General features: G+C 36.6%; 1 protein-coding gene across 1 annotated transcript; it reads left to right on the top strand.

Moving 5' to 3' along the window:
• Positions 1-16,899: 16,899 nt before the first annotated feature.
• Positions 16,900-17,519, top strand: LOC129903704 (uncharacterized). Its single transcript, XM_055979250.1, has 2 exons — positions 16,900-17,245; positions 17,311-17,519. The coding sequence occupies exons 1-2, from the start codon at positions 16,900-16,902 to the stop codon at positions 17,517-17,519; spliced, it is 555 nt and encodes a 184-aa protein (XP_055835225.1).
• The last annotated feature ends 2,642 nt before the right edge of the window (positions 17,520-20,161 follow it).

The raw sequence follows: 20,161 nt of genomic DNA, 5'->3' as shown, positions 1-20,161 counted from the left end.
TAAATATCTTTTATGTTTGTTGATCTTTCTCTCATTACTAGATATAGGAGTATGTGTCATCACAGACTTAATATATGTTATTCTCTCTATTTCAATTTATGCGACATATGAAATTTAGAGAGTCAATTAAATTTAATTATTGAGATTTACAATACTTTTTACGTCATTTTTAAATAATACATGTTTGTCATGATCCGAATCCTCGAGTCATGATGGCGCCTACTATGACCCACTAGCAGGCAAGTCAACCCATATTCCGAAACTGCGCGTAATGGGATTTAAAGGTAGAAGAGAAACATTTTAAACTAAAAACATTAATAAAATAACAGGAACACAAATGAATGGGCGGAAGCAAACAAAAAATATATACAAATAAAAGATCTCTCCCGGAACCTAGAAGTCACATGTACAGAGCTACTAACAAAATGAGTACAAGTCCCAAAAATGGACCACAGAAACAAGACTATCTCAAATGATAGAATCTAAACACTAAAAGAGACAAGAATCAGGAACTCAAATAGATATGTACACGAGCGTACTCACACACAAAGATAAATATAAAAGCTAGCTAACTTTGTCGGGATCCCATAAATCCAACGGGTATGCTCGTGCACAAGTTTAAAAGGAACAAACTTAATGGACTCCCATAAACCTGACAAGAGCAAAGATAGTGGAAATGAAATGAAGGACTCCGATGTAGTACCAACATTGTCCCAATTTCCCACTAACCTGAACTGAACCATTTCGAGAGCCTGAAGCTTAGAGCTCGAAGCATAAAAGAGTTGAGGACTTGAACTGCATGAATATAAGAGGATCAGAGACTTGAACTGAGATTTAGAATAACCAAAGACTTGAACCAAGGATAAGGATGATCATAGACTTGAACCATGTGTGAAAGTGACCAAGGACTTGAACTGAGGTAATAATAGCTATGGACTTGAACCGAGGTTGTATATGGTGGTGGACTTGAACCACGACAAGTAAAGCTAGAAATTTAAACTGAGGCTATAATATCAAAGTAAGGACTTGAACCGTGCCTGTTGGAGTAATTTGGGGACTTGAACCATGAATAGAGGCTAATTAGTCAAAATTAAGATCAGCAGCCAACTAAGAGTCACAGGGAGTACCCCCAATCCGAGTGCCATCAATAAATCACTCCAGTCCAAATCACATCTAACATGAATATACGAATAGACTTCCAAAACCAAGAATCAAGTGATACGAGACTGATGAAATCAGAGAATTATGGATATACGTCCCAAAATTTGTGTTACTGCCTAGTTAAGGCCCTGAATATTAGACTCAAGTCTGATATACCAGTCTACAGTAGAGCTATCAAAATGGGCTTGGCCCATGAGACCGGCCCAACCCAACCCAATCCTTGAATTAAGTGGGGTTGGGCTAAAAATTTTCAGTCCATTTAGGAATGAGGCTTTTTAGCCCAGCCTCATTTGGCCCGCCAGCCTCATGGGCTCAACCGGAGAGCCTCAGAGGCTAGCCCGTGGGTCATGAATTTTAAAAATATTTATCATATATATATATATATATATATATTTTAAGTAGTATTTTATTTTGCCAAGTTCTCAGTAACTAGGCAATTGAAGTTATTATAACTATGAATCTTTGACCGTTTTTACTTTTATGCTTATGTCTAATTTCTTATTTATCCTTTCTTGTCTAGTTTATAAAAAAAATGATCATCTAATATATGTTGTTATGATGAATCTTATGATTGTTGACTGTGTATCTTACATGTTCTATTATCTTGTAAGTATTCCACTAAAGTGTGTGGAACTCATGGACATGTGAATTTTTGATGTATTGGTATTTTGTTGATCAATGTTCGATAGTCTTTCTAAGAGGCCAATATTATCCATCTTTTGATTGAAGGGTCAACTGTCCCAACTCGTATCCTGCTTAGGGTTGGTTGGGATGCTATTTTATAGGCTCTTTAGTTAAAAGGGTCAGACCGTCCTAACCTATTTAACTCGCTATCCCTTTACGCTTGGATTGGGTTGACCAACCCATTTTGATAGCACTAGTCTATAGGGAGTTAAGCCGTCTGAAGCGACATTAGAGAAGTTCCAAGGCCTAACGGCTTCAAAAATACACAAGCCTATGACAATCATTATCTAAGCCTAGACTAAGGCCAAACATGCTTCCAACGACATAAACCAAACACACAATACACACCACAAGGTACGGATGATCAACAGTAGCAGTAGACATGCTTTAATAGCCCGAGTTTTTTCAAAAATAAAGCCTAATACATGATTTCTAGGAATTCAGCATGATCAACACCCAAATACCCCTAATTGCACACAAGTCATCATAGAAATGCTAGAACATGCTCATTCTAAGGAGGAAAAAAACCTTAGCCTACCTGTAAGCAGACTGCATGCGCTCCAACTCAAGTAACTGAAGCTTTTCCCTTCTGTACAATCTCAGAATACTTCCACACTATTAAAAATAGAATCACAACATCTATACGATTGTTTTAACACTAAAGTTAACAAATTCAAAGATGCACCACTTTTGGAGTCAAAAATAAAAATGTGGGACCCACTCTGAATATTTCAAAAGTAACTATGTAAAAAGGTCCTATACACTACCCCAAACTTCTATTCTAAAATGAAATACGATTTGGGGTTTGAATAAGTGGGAAACAAGACACGCAACAAAATTTTATTTCAAGCTTAAGAATTCAACAATGAAAGCAACTTTCTATGCAAATTTAACTCAAACAATGGGTCTCCAACACTTTCTGAACACTAAACCAAGTAGCCAAAAAAATTACGAATCCACCAGACTTTGAATCACCAAATTCTGACCTATATCGAAGGAGAAATCAAGTTCTAAACTTTGAACAATGGCTGAAATGCGTCAATCATGAAGGCCAAGGGCATAGAGATCCGCGATCATGGCCAATGGCCAGTGGCGGACCCAGAAATTTTACGAAGGGGATTCAAAAAAAATTAAATACGCTAATCATATTCATAAATAAACGGGTCGGGTCAAATATACCTGTTTTGCAAGAAGCAGGGTCTTTCTCCAATTTTTTCAGTTTCTTTTGAATTCTCTTTAGCTCTTGAAAGTGCAAATGGAGAGCAAACATAAACTTTTACATTTAAAAAGACTTAAAATAAACACCATCTCAAAATAAAAGCACTCTTCCTCCACAAAAAAATGACAAAAAATGGCTTCAAAACAATGCAAAAATACCCTGAACAATATAAATTATTATATCTTGATATGTATTACAAAACATAGTGATAATTACACCACCTTGAAGGGGGATTAAGAAACCAAACATACGAATAAGCCTATCAAAATATTGTTTTACAATTAAAATTCAACCACATACACTATTACAATTGTATTCTACGAGGTTTCATATCTTGAAATGTCTTAATAATAGCATCATTAGAAATACTATCAAATACATCATTTTTTAATTTACATTTAATTTTAAAAAGGTCAAAAACAAAGCCTAAAACGTACCTAAAATTAGAAAAGAAAAAAAACATGTTTGCTTGGAATCAAACCTGCGAGCTATGCTATCTAAGGCAAATTGTTGAACCCCCTTTGCCACTGAGCTAGTCCTTTGGCTTATGCTCAGGGGGTTCAATGTTAAATATATACACATAAATTAAAAAATTTATCTTATATATACAGTGTAATTTTTTAACGAAGGGGGTTCGGATGAACCCCTGGTGTCTGGGTCCGCCCCTGCCAATGGCCCACAAACGCGATGGCCTAGTTGGCCAGTGCTTTGTGAACTTGGCCATAAGGGCCCGCAACAACTATAACAACTGATTTTGCCAATAAAACAATACTATCAATCACGCCTTACTTGTAAAAAGTTATTGTTAATTATGTTTTGCCTTTAAAAAGTGACTGACAAAGATAACAAACTGCTTAAGTCTACATCATACAACTTACCACAAATTATTATAGAAAGTTTTTGAATCGAATGTTCGGTACATTCCAACAAATTTCTACAAAAACATTTGCTTGTATGCCCTGTTGTTGAAACAACATTCACAAAAATTCAATACGTATGAATTAAATAAGTAAGTCAATGTGTTGTAATATATTAATTTTTTTTCTATTTCAATAATTAAAATAAATATCTTATTCTTTCTTGTAGGAGTAAAGATGACTAATTTTGAAGATAATGTGATGATTGCTTTTTATTGAGGCAGCAAAATAATTGCTAAATTGAATTGATTCAGATATAGTGAATATGCCAGAATGATTGTTAGCATGTATATTTCAACCAACTATGTTGAATTGGTTGGATTGTTGCGTGAGAAAATGGGAATGAACAGCGAAAATATTCAAATAAATATTTTTGGAAAATATTCGACAATTTCAAGATAACAATACAAGGTTCATTGAGTTTAAATTGGGAATGATCTGTTTTTGTTATAAGTTCTTGTTATACCTCAAAAGATTTCGGATAAAATTGATATAAATATTTTGGAGATGTATGTAAAAACCAAACTAAAAAATTAAAATAATGTATTTAAAATGAATCGTCAACAAGGTTATCACATGAATTGATTGACTCAAAAATTATGAATTTGCCACTCATGTATCGTGGATTTATGACACTTTTGATGCTTAAAACTTATGATTTTTGTAAGTTCTTATTTTATCACTTAGTAATTCTGGATTTAATAAAATTCAACTTTCATATTTTATTTTATATTTTATCACCTAATTCCTCACATAATAAATGAATTCGGTAGAGATCCATATTTGTGAACCCCAAAAGATGCTTAACACCTTACTTTTGAGGTAACTTAAACCTTTACTCAATTTTTTGGTGACATAGACTAATAAATAGAGTTATTTGTAAATTAGTTTATTATAGTGTCCTAACACGCATTTATTTGTTAGGTGGTAAATCTTCTTTTTTAATATCCTAAAAGAGTTCCCACCTGTCGAAATTCGTGTTTCGTGAGGAAATTGGGAGCATGACAATGTGAGATAATAATTTTCTTATGATACCTATTAAGTAGAATGCTTTTTGTACTCACACTATACCTATTGCATTCCTTTTATTGCAGATGTTATTCCTAGTATGAGGGGACCGTGCTGATTGGTATAGTCAGAGGCTTTACTTCAGGATATATTTGGTGAGATGCATTGATGATATGTAGCGCCAAATTCCTTCTATCTCTTATAGTTTCTATCTTTTTAATCTTTTCAGACAATGTATCATTTATTAAATAGTTATCCTGTACTTATAGTCTTTCTTATACACATAACTCCGAGTCTTTTGTAGTCTTTTGTTCTCTTTTTACAACTAATTTTTATTAAAGATTCCTTATGATTTTAAATTTGTCAACGTCTTACTTCATCTTTATGCCTTTACTTTCAAATCAGCTGGGTGGTGGTTTGGCTTTTCTACCCGGGGAGTATGTAGGTGCCATCATGACCCTTATGAATTATGGATTGTGACAACACTCACATTTGAACTAGAGAACATTTAGAATATACACACTATCGATCGAAATTTTTATCTCTTAACTTACCAACTTTGCGTATGAACTCACTAAAATCTTTTCCATTAAAGAATGGAGCCATAAAACCTTAGCAATTCTAATTATGAAAAAGATACAGTGTCTAATTATGATCTTTACTAATTGGCGTTGAAGATACAAACATACAAATAAAGAAACTCAATTAATGTTATGAATTTGATTCAAAAAATCCTCTAAAAAAGGAATAAATATAAAACAAAATTTAATCTTTTGTCATTTGATTTTATTTTCATAAATAATTTGATGATTTCACCGCTATAAATAACAATTGTTGTTGAATTCAACATCACAATTTCTTACTTTGTCATATCATATATTAGCACTGCAAGAAAGCCTTATGGTCACAAAATATTGACACGGTGAATATGCAAAATGAAAGAACGAACTAACATCTCTAAAGAACGAACTAACATCTTTAAGAAGTTAGTGAACAATCTACCCTATCAGGTGCATTTGTCACCATTGTGTTTGGTTTTCTTGCAATAGGGAAGAGTTCAATATCCTTCTTTAAGAGGCCAATGCGTCTTTTTGAGAAAATTACTTGTCAGTTTATCTAATTTTGCATCTTTATCATGTCATTTTTTTTTGCAATCATTAGGTTTTGTTACTTATAATGGGTGGATGCTGAAGATAAGGAGCCTCCTCTTATCATTCTTACTTGATTTTTTAGGGGGTAACTTAAGAAATAAGAGATGGATTTTAAATTGTATAAGAAAATTGATAATTTCAAGTGAAAGACTATAAAGTCCTAGATTTGATGAACTTTAGAAGGTAGTGATATTTTGGTAAAAAATAAAGTACAATGTTAACCTACTAAATTCATGTAGTAGGTAGAAAAATCCTATATATATCATCACGAAATATTCATCATTTATATTTTTTTCAGTTGATTAAAAATGTTCAAATTATGGAGACAGTAAATAAATCATTCTTTGCTAAAAAGACGAAAGAAATACAACACACGTTCATATTTTTATGGTAAAAAGAATTTATATTTTCTTGACCCAAAAATGGATGTGATGACACTCATCCTACCCTACGAGGACAGGTCAGCCTAAACCAAAAATGTTTAGGAAATAATGCAGAAATGCTAAATATATCAAATAAACAAAAGCGGAAGTCTTAAATAAACTAAAATAACCCCCAACATCTGGTTGTCATGTGCTCATGCAACTAATAAATATGAAATAAAAGATAAATACAAGTTTCAAATATCTTTGTATCTCAAATAGAATAAAGCATAAATAAAAAGGAACAAGAGAGATCGTTGGGCATCAATCAGCTACCTCTCAAAGTCACCTCGGAGCCTCGGAGGATAAGGGATAACTCAAACTCACTATTTGAGCTCAGAACCTATATAAGTGTAGAAGAAATGGGTGAGTATCAAACAAATGGTACTCAGCAAGTCAACTAGCAAAACTAGGCAAATATAATAAAATTGAGAACTCCTTTCATCCCAACTGAACCTCCATAACTACAACCTGCACAAAAAATCAGGCCAACCTAGATTTCATAATACATAGTTTAATTATGTTCCACAATCACAGTTAAGTCACCACAAAATAGAATCACGAGTTTCACACAATCAAACACATAAGTCAAAACACACACATAAATGTGAAAGGATGCTCTTACATAAATAATAATCGAGCATCAATCATAATAGCCGACAATGACATCCATATCCCACTCCTGCTGAAAATGACCTCAGCATCACACTGTCGTCGAAAATGACATCGGCATCATACTGTCACTAGAAAAGACCTCGGCACCACGCTCTTACCGAAAATGACCTCGATATTACACTCTCACCGGAAATAACCTCATGTAATGACCCTCCAGGTTATTTTTTAGTTAATACATTCATTTCATTGTTTAGATCATTTCTATAGTGACCCTAAGTCATTTATGACTTATTAACACTAACTGTTTGGTCCCCTGGTCGTTCAATTGGATTTTTGGCATGTTTTCCTAGTTTGGACCTTTTATATCTTAAAAAGTTGATTTTGGTAATTACTTTAGGTAAATGACTTCGGAACGAAATTCTAACGGTTCCATCAGATTTGGAATGGCTAAATTAGGCCACTAGCATAGTTGGCACGAGTATCGAGATAAGTGTTACAAATAATACTAAAAATATTTTTAAAATACAATATGAGTTTGAGGCTAGTTTGCGCTTTAGTCTTTGAAATTTGGCCTAGGGTTGACTTGGGTCAACATTCTCAGAAAATGTGCTCGGATGAAAATTTCGTCAACTTGATTAGTTTTGGAATGTCGAGTTTGGTTTAGAATGGCCCTTTGTTCTCTTCCTGAGGCTTCTAGTCTAATCTCCAAGGTCCATTGTGAAATTTCACTAAAAATGGCACTTGGGCGTGGGACCCACTTTTCATTAAAATGACATATTATGGAAATTACAAGTTCTCCCTTGAGTCTAGAATGTTGAATTGGGTAGTGTAGCATATCTCATTTGCGCGCATAAAATTTTGAATAAATTTTGGCACCGCATCGGAGTTTTGGACTTTGCCAAAATAACTGAGTTGCAGTGGTTGTTGTTGCAATTAAAATTTTGCTCTGCATTTGCAGGCCTTTGTCCACATTCACAAAGAAGAGGCCCTTTGTTCGCCATATTTACGGGCCACTGGCCGCCTTCGCGGATACCTGATGGTTTCTTCTCGGTGTTCATGGGTCAGGATTTGTGTTCGTGGAGCTTTGATTGTTCCTTCTCCATATTCGCGTAGAGTCCTCAATGTTTAGGAGGTCTATCTTGTTCTTATCCACAACTGCGGTCTACTATAGCTGCATTCTCGGAGAGTAAATCCATGGTCTTTAACTAAAATACCAAGGACGAACTCAACACTTTCACCTTATTTCAAAATGCAATTTTGAGAGCTATACTTGTACAAATTTGGTGATTCGAAGAGCTATACGTCTGTAATATTCATGTCTTTATGGGTGATTAGTCAGGGATCATCGGAAAAGTATCGTTTGAGGTAAATTCTCATTCAAACTTGTTGTCTTAGCTCTATTTTTGGTGCTTTAATGGTGAAAATGTTGCATGTTGTGTTTCCCACTGTTCTAGACCCTGAATCGTATTCCAATTTGGAATAACACTTCGGGGTAGTATTTAGTACCCTTTTATGGAGTTAATTTTAGAATTTCTAGAGCTGGTCCCACATTCCCCTTTTTGACTCTTAAATTGGGTTGTCTTCGAATTTAATAATTTTAATGTCAAAATGACCGTATTAATATTGTGTACCTATTTTTGATAGTGTTCCAGCATTCATAGGACTTTAGGAAGGGCAAAGCTTTGGCTCTGTGATTTGGAGCATGCGTGATTGGTCCTACAGGTAGGCTATGACTTTCCATTCTTTGGATTGAGCTTGAATATATGAATGCCTGTGGATTAGTTGGAATTTAAGAGTAGTTAGCTATTGAACCATGCTTGGTTATTTAGAAATCACGCCTTAGGTTTATTTCAGGTTCTAGTGAGCATGTATTTAGTTTTACATTGATCATCCATGCCTTGTAGTCTTGCTTTAACTTTTATCTATTGATTATGAGCATGTTGTCCTTAATCTAGGATTAGAATAGTATTTCCATAAACTCACGATAGTGTAGCCGTTAGGCCTTGCTTTTACTCTGACATCAATTCAAACAACTTAGCTACCTGTAGACTGGAATAACAGACTTGAGTTTGATAGTTAATCCTTAGATTAGGCGTTACCTCAACATGACGACCTTCTATCCCTCTCTCTCTTATTATGGTCCGTTCATAGATGATTGGAGCTTTGGGATCTCATTTGGCGATTCATGATCGGGTTTGGGTCAAGCTTGGAAGTATTGAACGAACTATCTGAGAATGAAAGTATATCCACTGTGGCTTCTTTATGATGAGATGACATGATATCTTTCAGTAGCCGCTATTGCCCTAGATTTAAGGTCTAGTCATATTGTTCACTTATCTTCTATAGAGATGACCTATTTGATTATGGACTTTTGCCCCTTTGAGACTCATGTGTGGTTCGAGTTGGGCACTGGACTTCGTAGTTTGGCTGTCCATATTGACTATTTAGAGATCACTACTACTTTTCCTCTTTGAGGCTCATCCGCGGTTCGAAGTTTGGGTGTTGGACTTCTTATCTAGGCTGTTACTATTGGATGCTATTGTATATTGTGGGTTACTTGGAGGCTAACCGCGGTTTGAGATTTGAACTATACTTTTATGGCTATGGACTCACCGTTTCACATTCTTAGTAGTTTTAGTAATTCCGTGTACTCATCGAGCTTATAGGGGTTTGCTTGAGTTTTTATTTAAACTTGTGCACGAATGTACTTTCTGGGCTTTGGGGGTCCGGATAGGTGTAGTTAGCTTTATTTAGTTCCTTTAGTTCCTTACACTCGTTTGCATCTCCTTATTTTTCTATCTCACTCTGTTATTATCTCAGATTCTATCTTTTCCTATTGCCTTTACTTTTCAAGCTCAGTCGACCTATAATGCCTACTGGTACCTATTGTTTTGGTACTCATACTATATTGTACAGGTAATTTCGTGCTACAGGTTCGACTATGTAATGACCCTCTAGGTCATTTTAGAAATAAAGCAATCAGTTCATCATCTAAAATATTCCTGTAGTAACCCCAAGTCATTTATGACTTGTTGTCTCTAACTGTTTAGTTGCCTAATTGTTCATTTGAGTTTTAGACCTATTTTCCTATTTTAGAGCTTTATAACTTTGAAAAGTTGACTTTGGTTAAAACTTCATAAAAAAACCTCAGAACGGAATTTTGACGATTCCATCATCTCCAAAATAGACAAATTAAGCTAGTAGCATGGTTGACATGAGTATCGAGGCAGTCTGTACGAGTTTGGGCAATTTGGCGCTTTTTCCTTTGAAATTTGGTGTATGGTTGACTTTGGTCAATATTTTTGGAAAATGCGCTTGAATAGTTGACAAATGGGTCTTTGCTTTTGCGACACCTGAGGCCCGTTAAGTTCAGATTCTAGCATTTATTCTTAGAACTTTGAGTTGTGATTTCTCCTTCAATTCTTGGGCGATCGAGGGGATTCTAGTGGTTGGATGAAAATTAAGATTTGGGGATTCCTTTGAGGTAAATTTCCCCGTTTCCCTGCGTTTCTAGTGTTTTTGGGCTATAAAGTTTATTATGATGCATGTTGGGTTTGGGTCTATTTTGTTGTATGAATTGTGTTCCTTTTTGGAACATGAGCTGGGGGTAGTAATTATAGTCTATTTTTGGAGTCAATCCCGTGAGTTACAAAGCGGGTCCCATAATTCTCAATTTTTTAATCTAAAATTGGCCCCTATCTAAATTCGATAATTTTAATGTCATAACAATCTTATTAATGTTGTGATTCTATTATTGAAAGTGTGGAAGCATTCGGAGCCTGTTCGAAAGTGAAAAGCTTCGGTTCCATGAGTTGGAGCATGCATACTCGACCTATAAGTAGGATACGATTTTCCTCTCTTTAGACTGAGCTTGTTTAGGCATTTATATACTGAATTGTATGAGTTTGGAGGGTTTTGGGGGTTGAGCATGTTAAATTCCTAGATTTCATGCCCTATGTGTTATTTTTGGGGTATTGTCAGACTGTCAAAGCATTGCTCTGCTTATTGTTTATCATCCATACCATATGGTGTATGTTGTGCCTTTGGTTATATATTTGGAAGCATGTTTAGCCTTAGTCTAGGTTTAGACTATTGTTGCCTTAGACTTGCGTAATTTTGGGTGCCGTTGGGGCCTTAGAACTCCCCCGACCTCATTTCGGACAGCTTAGCTCCCTATAGACTGATATAGCAGACTTGAGTTTGATATTTTGAGCTTTATCTAGGTAGTAACACAGCTTTGGGAACCTTACCTCCATAATTCCCTATTCCCCTATAGATCCTATATCGATAAGTTCTTGATTTTGAAAGTCTGTTCGATGATTCTGGTTGGATATAGTTTAGGCTGGGGTGATTCATTGATGGCGCTTAGTTTGGGGATACTCCTCATGATGCTTGGTTGAACGCTAATGCTAATTTGTACCGACTCACCTCTATTTGTGGTCCAAGTCCCCATTTCACTCCACCGGGTGGGGTTCAAGGACCTGCCTTGTTATTATAGCCTTAGTTCAAGTTTGTCGCTCCTTATTTAGCCGTGGTTCTATCCCACTATCCTTATTATTACCTTGGTTCAAGTACATCTCTCTTCACTTAGCTGTGGTTCAAGCCCACCACCTTTATACAACCTTGGTTCAAGTCCATCAATCATTACTCTCTTTGGTTCGACTCCCTAGCTGGCACGTGGTTCAAATCCATAATTATCTATCACCTGGTTCAAGTTCGTGGTTGTTTTCAAATCTCTTTTTGGGTTTTGAATCCTCTGATGAATCTTCGGTTCAAGTACTTATCTATGCTCAGCTTTGGATTAAGGTTATACAATTTCGGGATGGTTTGGTTCAAGTTAGGGAAAATGGTGACATTATTGGAACTTTATCGGATCCATTCATTTTACTTCACTATCCTTTCTCCTATTGGGCGTATGGGAGTTTAATCAGGTTGTTACTTTTAGACTTGTGTACGAGCATATCTATCGGGTTTATGGGAGCCTGACAAATTTAGCTAGTTTCTCTCTTTTTGTGTATTGAGTATGCTCGTGTACATACCTACATTTACTTCTTGCCCTGTTGTTGGTTGTAATTACTTTCTTGCATTTCAGTTTACTTTTGTTTATCTTGCTCAAGCGGCCTATGATGCCTATTAGGTACCTATTATTTCGGTATTCATACTACACTCTGTATCTATTTTCATGATGTTAGTCTAAATACTAGCTATCGACGTTGATTCGATCCATATGTTGTCTTTATCGGAGGTGAGGGTGAGCAAATAGTGTTCTAGAGTTGCCCATCTCCCTCTATACATATATTTTTCCTGTCTTTTGCTTTTTGAGACAACCATGTTTTTGTGGTCCACTTTGGGACTTCTACTCTTTTTGTAGTAGCTCTGTAATTGTGACTTCCTAGTTTTGGGAGGGATCTTTTTATTTGTATATATTTCATTTAGCTTTCGCCGTTCAGTTATGTTCTTGTTATTTCATTATGGTTTTTAGTTGTATTATTGGTCTTCTACCCTAACATCCAAATACTCATAGTTCTAGGATATGGGTTGGCTTGCCTACTAGATGGTCATAGTAGGCGCCATCATGACCTAAGAAATTGGATCGTGACAAGTTATTATCAGAGCCATTGATTCATCGGTCTCACTTGTAGAGAGATAACATCTAATAGAGTCCTGCAGATCGGTGTGGAGACATCCGTGATTTATCTTTGATAGGCTACATAATGTCTTTAGGAACATGTCTCTTTTGTATCGCTATTGTGCTATGTGTGTCTTATCGGTTTATGGAAATTTTACTTGTTCCACTCTTTTATAGGATGGCTCACACGCGCCCTAGAGGTAGAGGCCGACCTCGAGGTCGTGCCAAGGCTACAACTCCAGCTCAGGATAAGAAGCAGACTCCGGATCCGGAGGTGTAGCCACCAGTAGCTCCAGTACATCATCAGCCAGTGGAGCCGGTACTAGCCCAGCCCCCACCCGAGCTAGTGCAACTTTGGACTTATGGGAGATGCTCGCCATGATTTTGGCTTCTATTCGGGGTATGCAGTAGGCCCAGCTCCCGCTGCTCTATCACTTTAAGGTAAGCCTGTGCAAGAGGTACTAGTTGTTCAGTAGCCACCGACACCTATCGCTTAACCAGATGATTTAGAGTGCGTCATGCCACTTTGGGAGTAGAAGATGCTCGGGGAGTTCCTTATACTATCACTACCGAGGTTTTCTGGGGCTGTGGGCGAGTATGACTTTTAGTTTTTACTTACTTGCTGAGAGCGACTGCAAACTTTGGGTCTAGTGGAGTTGAGTGGAGCCGACTTTACTGCTTATTAGCTAGATGGTCTCGCCTGATAGTGGTGGCGTTCATATTTGAAGACTAGAGCAGTTAGGTACCCAGCAGTGTCGTGGGCTGAGTTTTCGGTGGCCTTATTGGCTCAATTTATTCTCAAGAATGTAAGAGATTTGCTGTGAGATCAGTTTTTGCGGTTGGAGCAGGGCTCCATGACTTTATCAGAGTACGAGGCTCAATTCCATGAGCTCTCCAGGCATGCCACCATGATCTTACCTACTGATGAGGAGAGAGTTTGGTGCTTCATCAGATGATTGAGGCTCCAGTTATAGATTGAGACTCAGTCTTTAGTCTCAGCGGGCCGCTCATTCCTAAATGTCGTAGACTGATCTTGGGTGAATTTATGCACCCAATAGCCAAAATAACCCTTGTTCATAGTAGAGTTTGAGAGTAAATTCCTATAGTTTAGTTTATTTTTTAGAATACTTGTGTGTGATTGTAGCTAACCAACTTGATTAGACACTTTTAGGGCTTAATAAGGAAGAATGAACATTCAAAAGATGATTGTATTGAAAATGGTGCTTGAAGGTGAAATTGGAAAAAAATTTGAAGGAAATAAACTATACTGGAGTGTGTCCGCGTCATGCAGTTGGCTTCAACTACTTAATTTCAACACTTGAAATTTATCTGGCTAAATAGAGGAGTATGTGTCAGGTCCGCGGATAGAAGGAATTTTTGCCGAGGAAGAAAATACAAAATTACACTACACAAAAACATCTATGCGTTGCGGACTTGACTACAGGGGTTAAAACTCGACTTTTTTCGAGGCTATAAATTTTCTACTTGTATTTTATTTTAAAACATTCAGTTTTTATTTTACGTTTGACGAAGGAAGACGAAAGGAGAACTTCCCTAGGGTTTTATTCCTTATTCTCTTTCATTTGTAAGTGAGTTTTTCATGCCATGAATTATGTTTTGTATTTTGTTAACCATTATGAGTGGCTAAAATCTCCTGTTCTAGGGGTAGGCACAAGATGAAGGTTTTAATATAATTTGCTTTGGTTGAAAAATGGTGTCTTTCATATAATTTCTCTTATATTCTCATTTATACTATTTTAATGCCTGATCAACATTAAAATGCATTAGTTGTCTACCCGAAACACGAGAGACAGAAAAGAGATATAACATTAGAATATAAGGATTGTGTTTGTTCTAGAATTGCCTATGATAATTCATGTATAGGATGCCCTGACACATACCTATACACCATGCTTGGTTATTAGACAGGATGATAGGATTAAAGCATCTGTGTTGGTTCATGTCGGCAATTAGAGGTCGAGAAACCATAATTGTAAAATCAACCCTCTAAATTAGTAATTGAAGACCCATTAAATGCCAGAGTGAAATATTTTAGACCTGAAATCTGCAAGTGCTACAATCGTAGAATTATTTACTCATTTGATCATATATTTCTGAATGATTTTTTAAAAGTAGTTTTAATAATTTAGTAGGCAATATAATTGAAATTAAATTTTTGCAACACACACGAACAATTTAGTCAATCAAAAATATTATTCACGCCTGATTAAAGTCCTTTGGGTTCGACAATCTGATTCTGAAAAGAGCCACTATATTACTTTTAAGATAACTTACACTTGCGAGTGCTTTGGTGGCAACAAGTTTTTGGCGCTATTGCCGGGGACTTTAAATTTGACAATTTTTTTATTTTTAATATTTCTTAGTTGTTTGTGTTAGTGTTAACAACTTCTTCTTAGCTGTGATTTCTCACATGAAAATTTGCAAAGACACTCTAGAATGAAGTGGGAACATTGTAGAGCCGCTAGATGAGTTTGAGAGATTTCTACCTCAGTAAATGAGGAGTGCGACTGCTCTATATCCAGTACTGCACGTCAATCTAGGTGATAATAACAAAGTGCCTATAGAGGTCCCTGCAAATATGGAAGCTAGGATAGTATGTGATGTGGCAGTCCCACTCACAGCAAATGTTACCTCCAACATTCAAAAACCACCAGCTGGAGGAAGATTTAACTGAAACAGAATATGGTGCAACTGTTGCACACTAATGGGAAGTTCACGGGGTTGTCTCATGAAGTTCTCCAAGTCCACATCCAGAACTTTTTAGAAATCAATGACTTTTACACGCCAACTGGAGTGTCTCTTGATTATGTGAGACTGTCCTTATTTCCATTTTCTCTATTTGGGGAGGTTAGGAGGTGGTTGAAGTCAAAACCACCCAATTACATTACTACATGGAACGATTTGGCTCACAAATTCTTATTCAGGTTCTTTCCTTCGGGGAAGACAATAAAGTTAAGAGCCGGAATTCTGAGCTTTAAGCAGAAGTCTGGCAAAAATTTGTACCAATCCTAGGAAAGGTTTAAATCTCTACTCATTACTTGTCCTCATCTTCACCAAGATAACAAGGTGTTGGTTCATACCTTCATTGAAAAGTTGGAACCTAACACCAAAATTCTTCTTGATTCAGCTGCAGGTGGAGAGGCATTGGAGAAGACATATGACAAGCTCTACACATTGCTGAACCACATATCTCAAGGAAATCCAGAATGGAATGAAAGAAACTTTAGGCCTGTCATCCAAAAATAGGCAGGTATGCTTGAAGTTTATTATGACAGCTTTAACAGCGTAGAGTGAATCAATGCAAAATATGATGTCTACACACTTCAACAACTTAGCATTGGGGCAACAATAGGCTCTAGTAAATGTAATTCAGCAATAACAAATGCGGTGCGAAGTATATGGCAGCAGTGAACATACGTCAAAATACTGTGGTGCAAATCCTGAATTGGTAAATTACATAGGGAACACATAGAGGGGTAGAGGACAACAAAATTATGGTAACACTTATAATCCAGTTGGAGGAACCATTCAAACTTATCTTGGGGTGGAAACCAACAGAATTAGCAACAAGGCCAAGGTCAATATAGATAATAAGGAGGAGGCCAGCACTACAATCAGCAAGGCCAAAGTAGCCAACAATCAAGTAGTGCAATAAACATGATCGTAGAAGACATGCTTAAGAAACTCATGGCTGACCAAGTTGAACTACTTGCAGATTTTCATCAATATCAAATCACTACTCAAAATTTAGAGAAACAGATGGAAAATCTAGCCAGTGCTCAAAATGCTCGCCCGCAAAGTGGTTTACCAGGTAACACTGATACAAACCCTAAGTAGGTAAATACTGTGAGCACATAAAGTGGATACCTACTAGCTGAGTTAGCGCCATAAAGCAAAGGTAGTGAAGGTAAAGGTAAAGATGTAGAGGTTGAAGCTTGTGAGCCTAGATTACCATAGAAGGAAAAAGAGCCAAAGACAAAACCACCTCCCAGTCCCACAAAAATTTAAAAAGAAGAATGAGGAGAAATGTTTTGAAAAATTCATAGATATGCTTCAACAGGTGCAAATTAACATGCCTTTGATTGAGGTGTTGCAGGATATTCTAAGATATGCCAAGTTTGTCAAAGATATTGTGGCCAACAAGATCAAGTTGGCTAAGTTTGAGACAGTAATTCTCACTGAAGAGTATAGTTCCAGAATCTTGAATAATGTAAAGCTACCAGCTACGCAAAAAGTTCTAGGTAGTTTCACGGTACAAGTAACCATTAGTAAGTGCAATAATGTAAGAGGTTTGTGTGATCTAGGTGCAAGTATAAACTTGATGCTTAGATCTATACTTAAGAAATTACGCTTGGGAGAACCTAAACCAACTACAATTTTGTTACAATTGGCTAATCGTTTTGTAGCTAGACCTGATGGTATTGTTGAGGATGTGTTAGTTCAAGTAGGATCTCTCATCTTCCCTATTGATTTTTTGTATTAGATTTTAATCCTGATCCAGAGGTTCCTTTTATCTTGGGACGTCCATTCTTGGCAACAGGAAGTGCACTTATTGATGTAGCTGTAAGTAGATTAACTATGAGCGCATATGAAAAAGTTGAGGTGTTTGATGTATATCAGGCACTGAAATTGCCTGTAGTCTATGAAGAATTGTTTGTTATAACTGTCATTGACAAGGAAGTGGTAGCTTAGTGCATTTTTGCAAAAGACCCTTTAGAGAGAGTATTGATGGGTCAAGATATTAAGGGTGACATGAAAGCTAAAGATATAGCTAGTGTGCTCGACATTCCAAATGTCAGTATGTGGAAAAAGAATATGGAGCCATTAAACAGAGAATTGGGTCCTTCACCCAAGCCATATCTAGAAGAAGCTCCTAACTTGGAGTTGAAGTCGCTTCCAACCCATCTCAGGTATGCTTCTCTTGGTGTCAATAATACTTTACCTATAATTCTTTCATCGTCTTTGTCTGATATGTAGGTCACAGAAGCACTAAAAGTTTTAAAAAGGCACAAGAAAGCAATCTGATGGCAAATGGCTAATCTTCATGGTATCAGCCCAGCTTTGTGCATGCATAGGATTTTCATGGAAGAAGGGCATAAGGCTAGTGCATAACCACAACGCAAGTTAAACCCTGCCATGAAAGAGGTCGCGAAGAAAAAGGAAATTAAGTGGCTAGATGCAGGAAAAATATACCCAATCTTCGATAGTAAGTGGGTAAGCCTAGTTTAGTGTGTATCTAAGATAGAGGGAATGACTGTAGTGACTAATGAGAAAAATGAGTTAACTCGCACCACAACAGTGACTGGATGGCGTATATGCACGGATTAGTAAAAGTTAAAGGATGCCATGAGGAAAGATCATTACCTAGTGCTATATATTAACCAAATGCTCAATATATTAGCAAGCGAAGAGTACTATTGCTTCCTGGATGGATACTTAGGCTACAACTAGATTACCATTGCTCGATGGACTAAGAAAAGACAACTTTCACACGCCTTCATGGGATATATGCATTCAAGCATATGCCATTTGGTCTTTGCAATGCTCCTGCCACTTTTCAGAGGTGCATGATGGCTATCTTCCATGATATGGTGGAAGAGTTTGTAGAAATCTTTATGGATGACTTTTTAGTGTTTGGAGAGTCTTTTGATTTGTGTTTGAACAATTTAGATAAGGTATTGGCAAGGTGTAAGGAGACAAATCTCGTCCTAAACTAGAAATGTGTCATTTCTTGGTAAAGAAGGGGATTGTATTGGGTCACAAAGTTTCTAAAGATGGTCTAGAGGTAGATAGAGCTAAAATTGAAATGATCGAGAAGCTACCATTACCCGTTTCAGTAAAAGGTATTTGCAGTTTCCTAGGTCATTCTAGATTTTATCAATGATTCATTAATATTTTTTTCAAAGATTGCCAGACCCATGTGCAGCTGTTGGAAAATAAGGTAAAATTTATTTTTAATGATAAATGTTTGCAGGCTTTTGAACTCTTGAAGAAGAGGCTGAATGAAGCCCCAATCCTAATAGATCTTGGCTGGGAGCTACCCTTTGGGTTAATGTGCGATGCAAGCAACATAATAGTGGGAGCAGTAATAGGAAAAAAGAAGGAGAAAATCTTTCACTTTATCTACTATGCCAACAAGACTCTTGACTCAGCTTAGGAAAATTACACTATGGCAGAGAAGGAGATGCTTGCATTGGTCTACATGTTTGAAAAATTCCACTCTTACCTGGTAGGTATAGAAATGATTATTTATACTGACTATGTAGCTCTCAGGTACTTTTTCAACAAGAAGGATGCCATACCCAGATTAATTAGATAGATACTGCTGCTCTAAGAATTTGACATAGAAATCAAAGATATGAAAGGATACGAAAATCAAATAGCAGGCAACCTATCCAGATTAGAGGATTCGTCTCATTTGAGTGCACAGAGGTTGATAAAGAAAGAATTTCTAGATAAGCAGCTGTTGGCACTAAAAGTCAAGGAACTCTTATTGTATGCGGATATTGTAAACTACATAGTGAGTGGAGTGTCTCCCCCTGAAGCAAATCCCAACAAAAGAAGAGATTAATGTATGAAGCAAAGTTCTATGTTTGGGACGAACCTTACTTGTTCAAAGAAGGTGTTGATCGAATAATTAGAAGATGTGTGACTGAATCTTAGGTTCAACAGGTTCTACAAAGTTGCCATTCCTCTACTTATGGTAGACATCCTAGAAGAGAATTCATGACTCATAAGGTAATGCGGTCTGGTTTCTTTTGGCCTAATTTATTTAAAGATGTTGCAGGTTTCGTCAAAAGTTGTGGCCAATGCCAAAGAATGGGAACCATATCGAGAAGGAATGAGATGCTGATGAATAACATCCTGGAGGTATAGATATTTGATATTTTAGGAATAGACTTCATGGGTCCCTTCCTACCATCATATAAAAATCGGTATATACTATGGCAGTAGATTACATTTTGAATGGGTCAAGGCCATTGCTTTGCCAACCAATTACTCTAAAGTGGTAAGTCGTTTCCTCAAGAAGCACATTTTCATAAGGTTTGGCATTCCAAGGTATATCATCAGTGATGTAGGTGAGCATTTCATAAATCAAACGATAAAGAATCTATTAGCTAAGTTTGGTGTAAGGCACATGGTCGCCATGATATATCATCCCCAGACTAGCAGGTAGGTTGAAGTATTAAATTGTGAAGTGAAGAAAATTCTTCAAAAGAATGTGAATGCTACATGAAAAGGTTGGGCCATCAAGCTTGATGAAGCACTCAGGGCCTACCGGACTGTGTACAAAACACCAATTGGCACTTCACCATTCCATATGGTATTTGGAA

The sequence above is a fragment of the Solanum dulcamara genome, chromosome 9 (genome assembly GCF_947179165.1).
Source record: "Solanum dulcamara chromosome 9, daSolDulc1.2, whole genome shotgun sequence".
In the NCBI taxonomy this organism is placed as follows: Eukaryota; Viridiplantae; Streptophyta; class Magnoliopsida; order Solanales; family Solanaceae; genus Solanum; species Solanum dulcamara.
Note: the sequence above shows the minus strand (reverse complement) of the source record. Positions and strands in the feature narration are given on the sequence as shown.

Bases quoted from the DNA above. Each gene is read 5' to 3' on its own strand.
- LOC129903704 (XM_055979250.1), top strand. From the start codon at position 16,900: ATGCCTTTGATTGAGGTGTTGCAGGATATTCTAAGATATGCCAAGTTT. The intron at 17,246-17,310 runs GTATTGTTGAGG...TTTTTGTATTAG, and splicing joins TTTTGTAGCTAGACCTGATG to ATTTTAATCCTGATCCAGAG.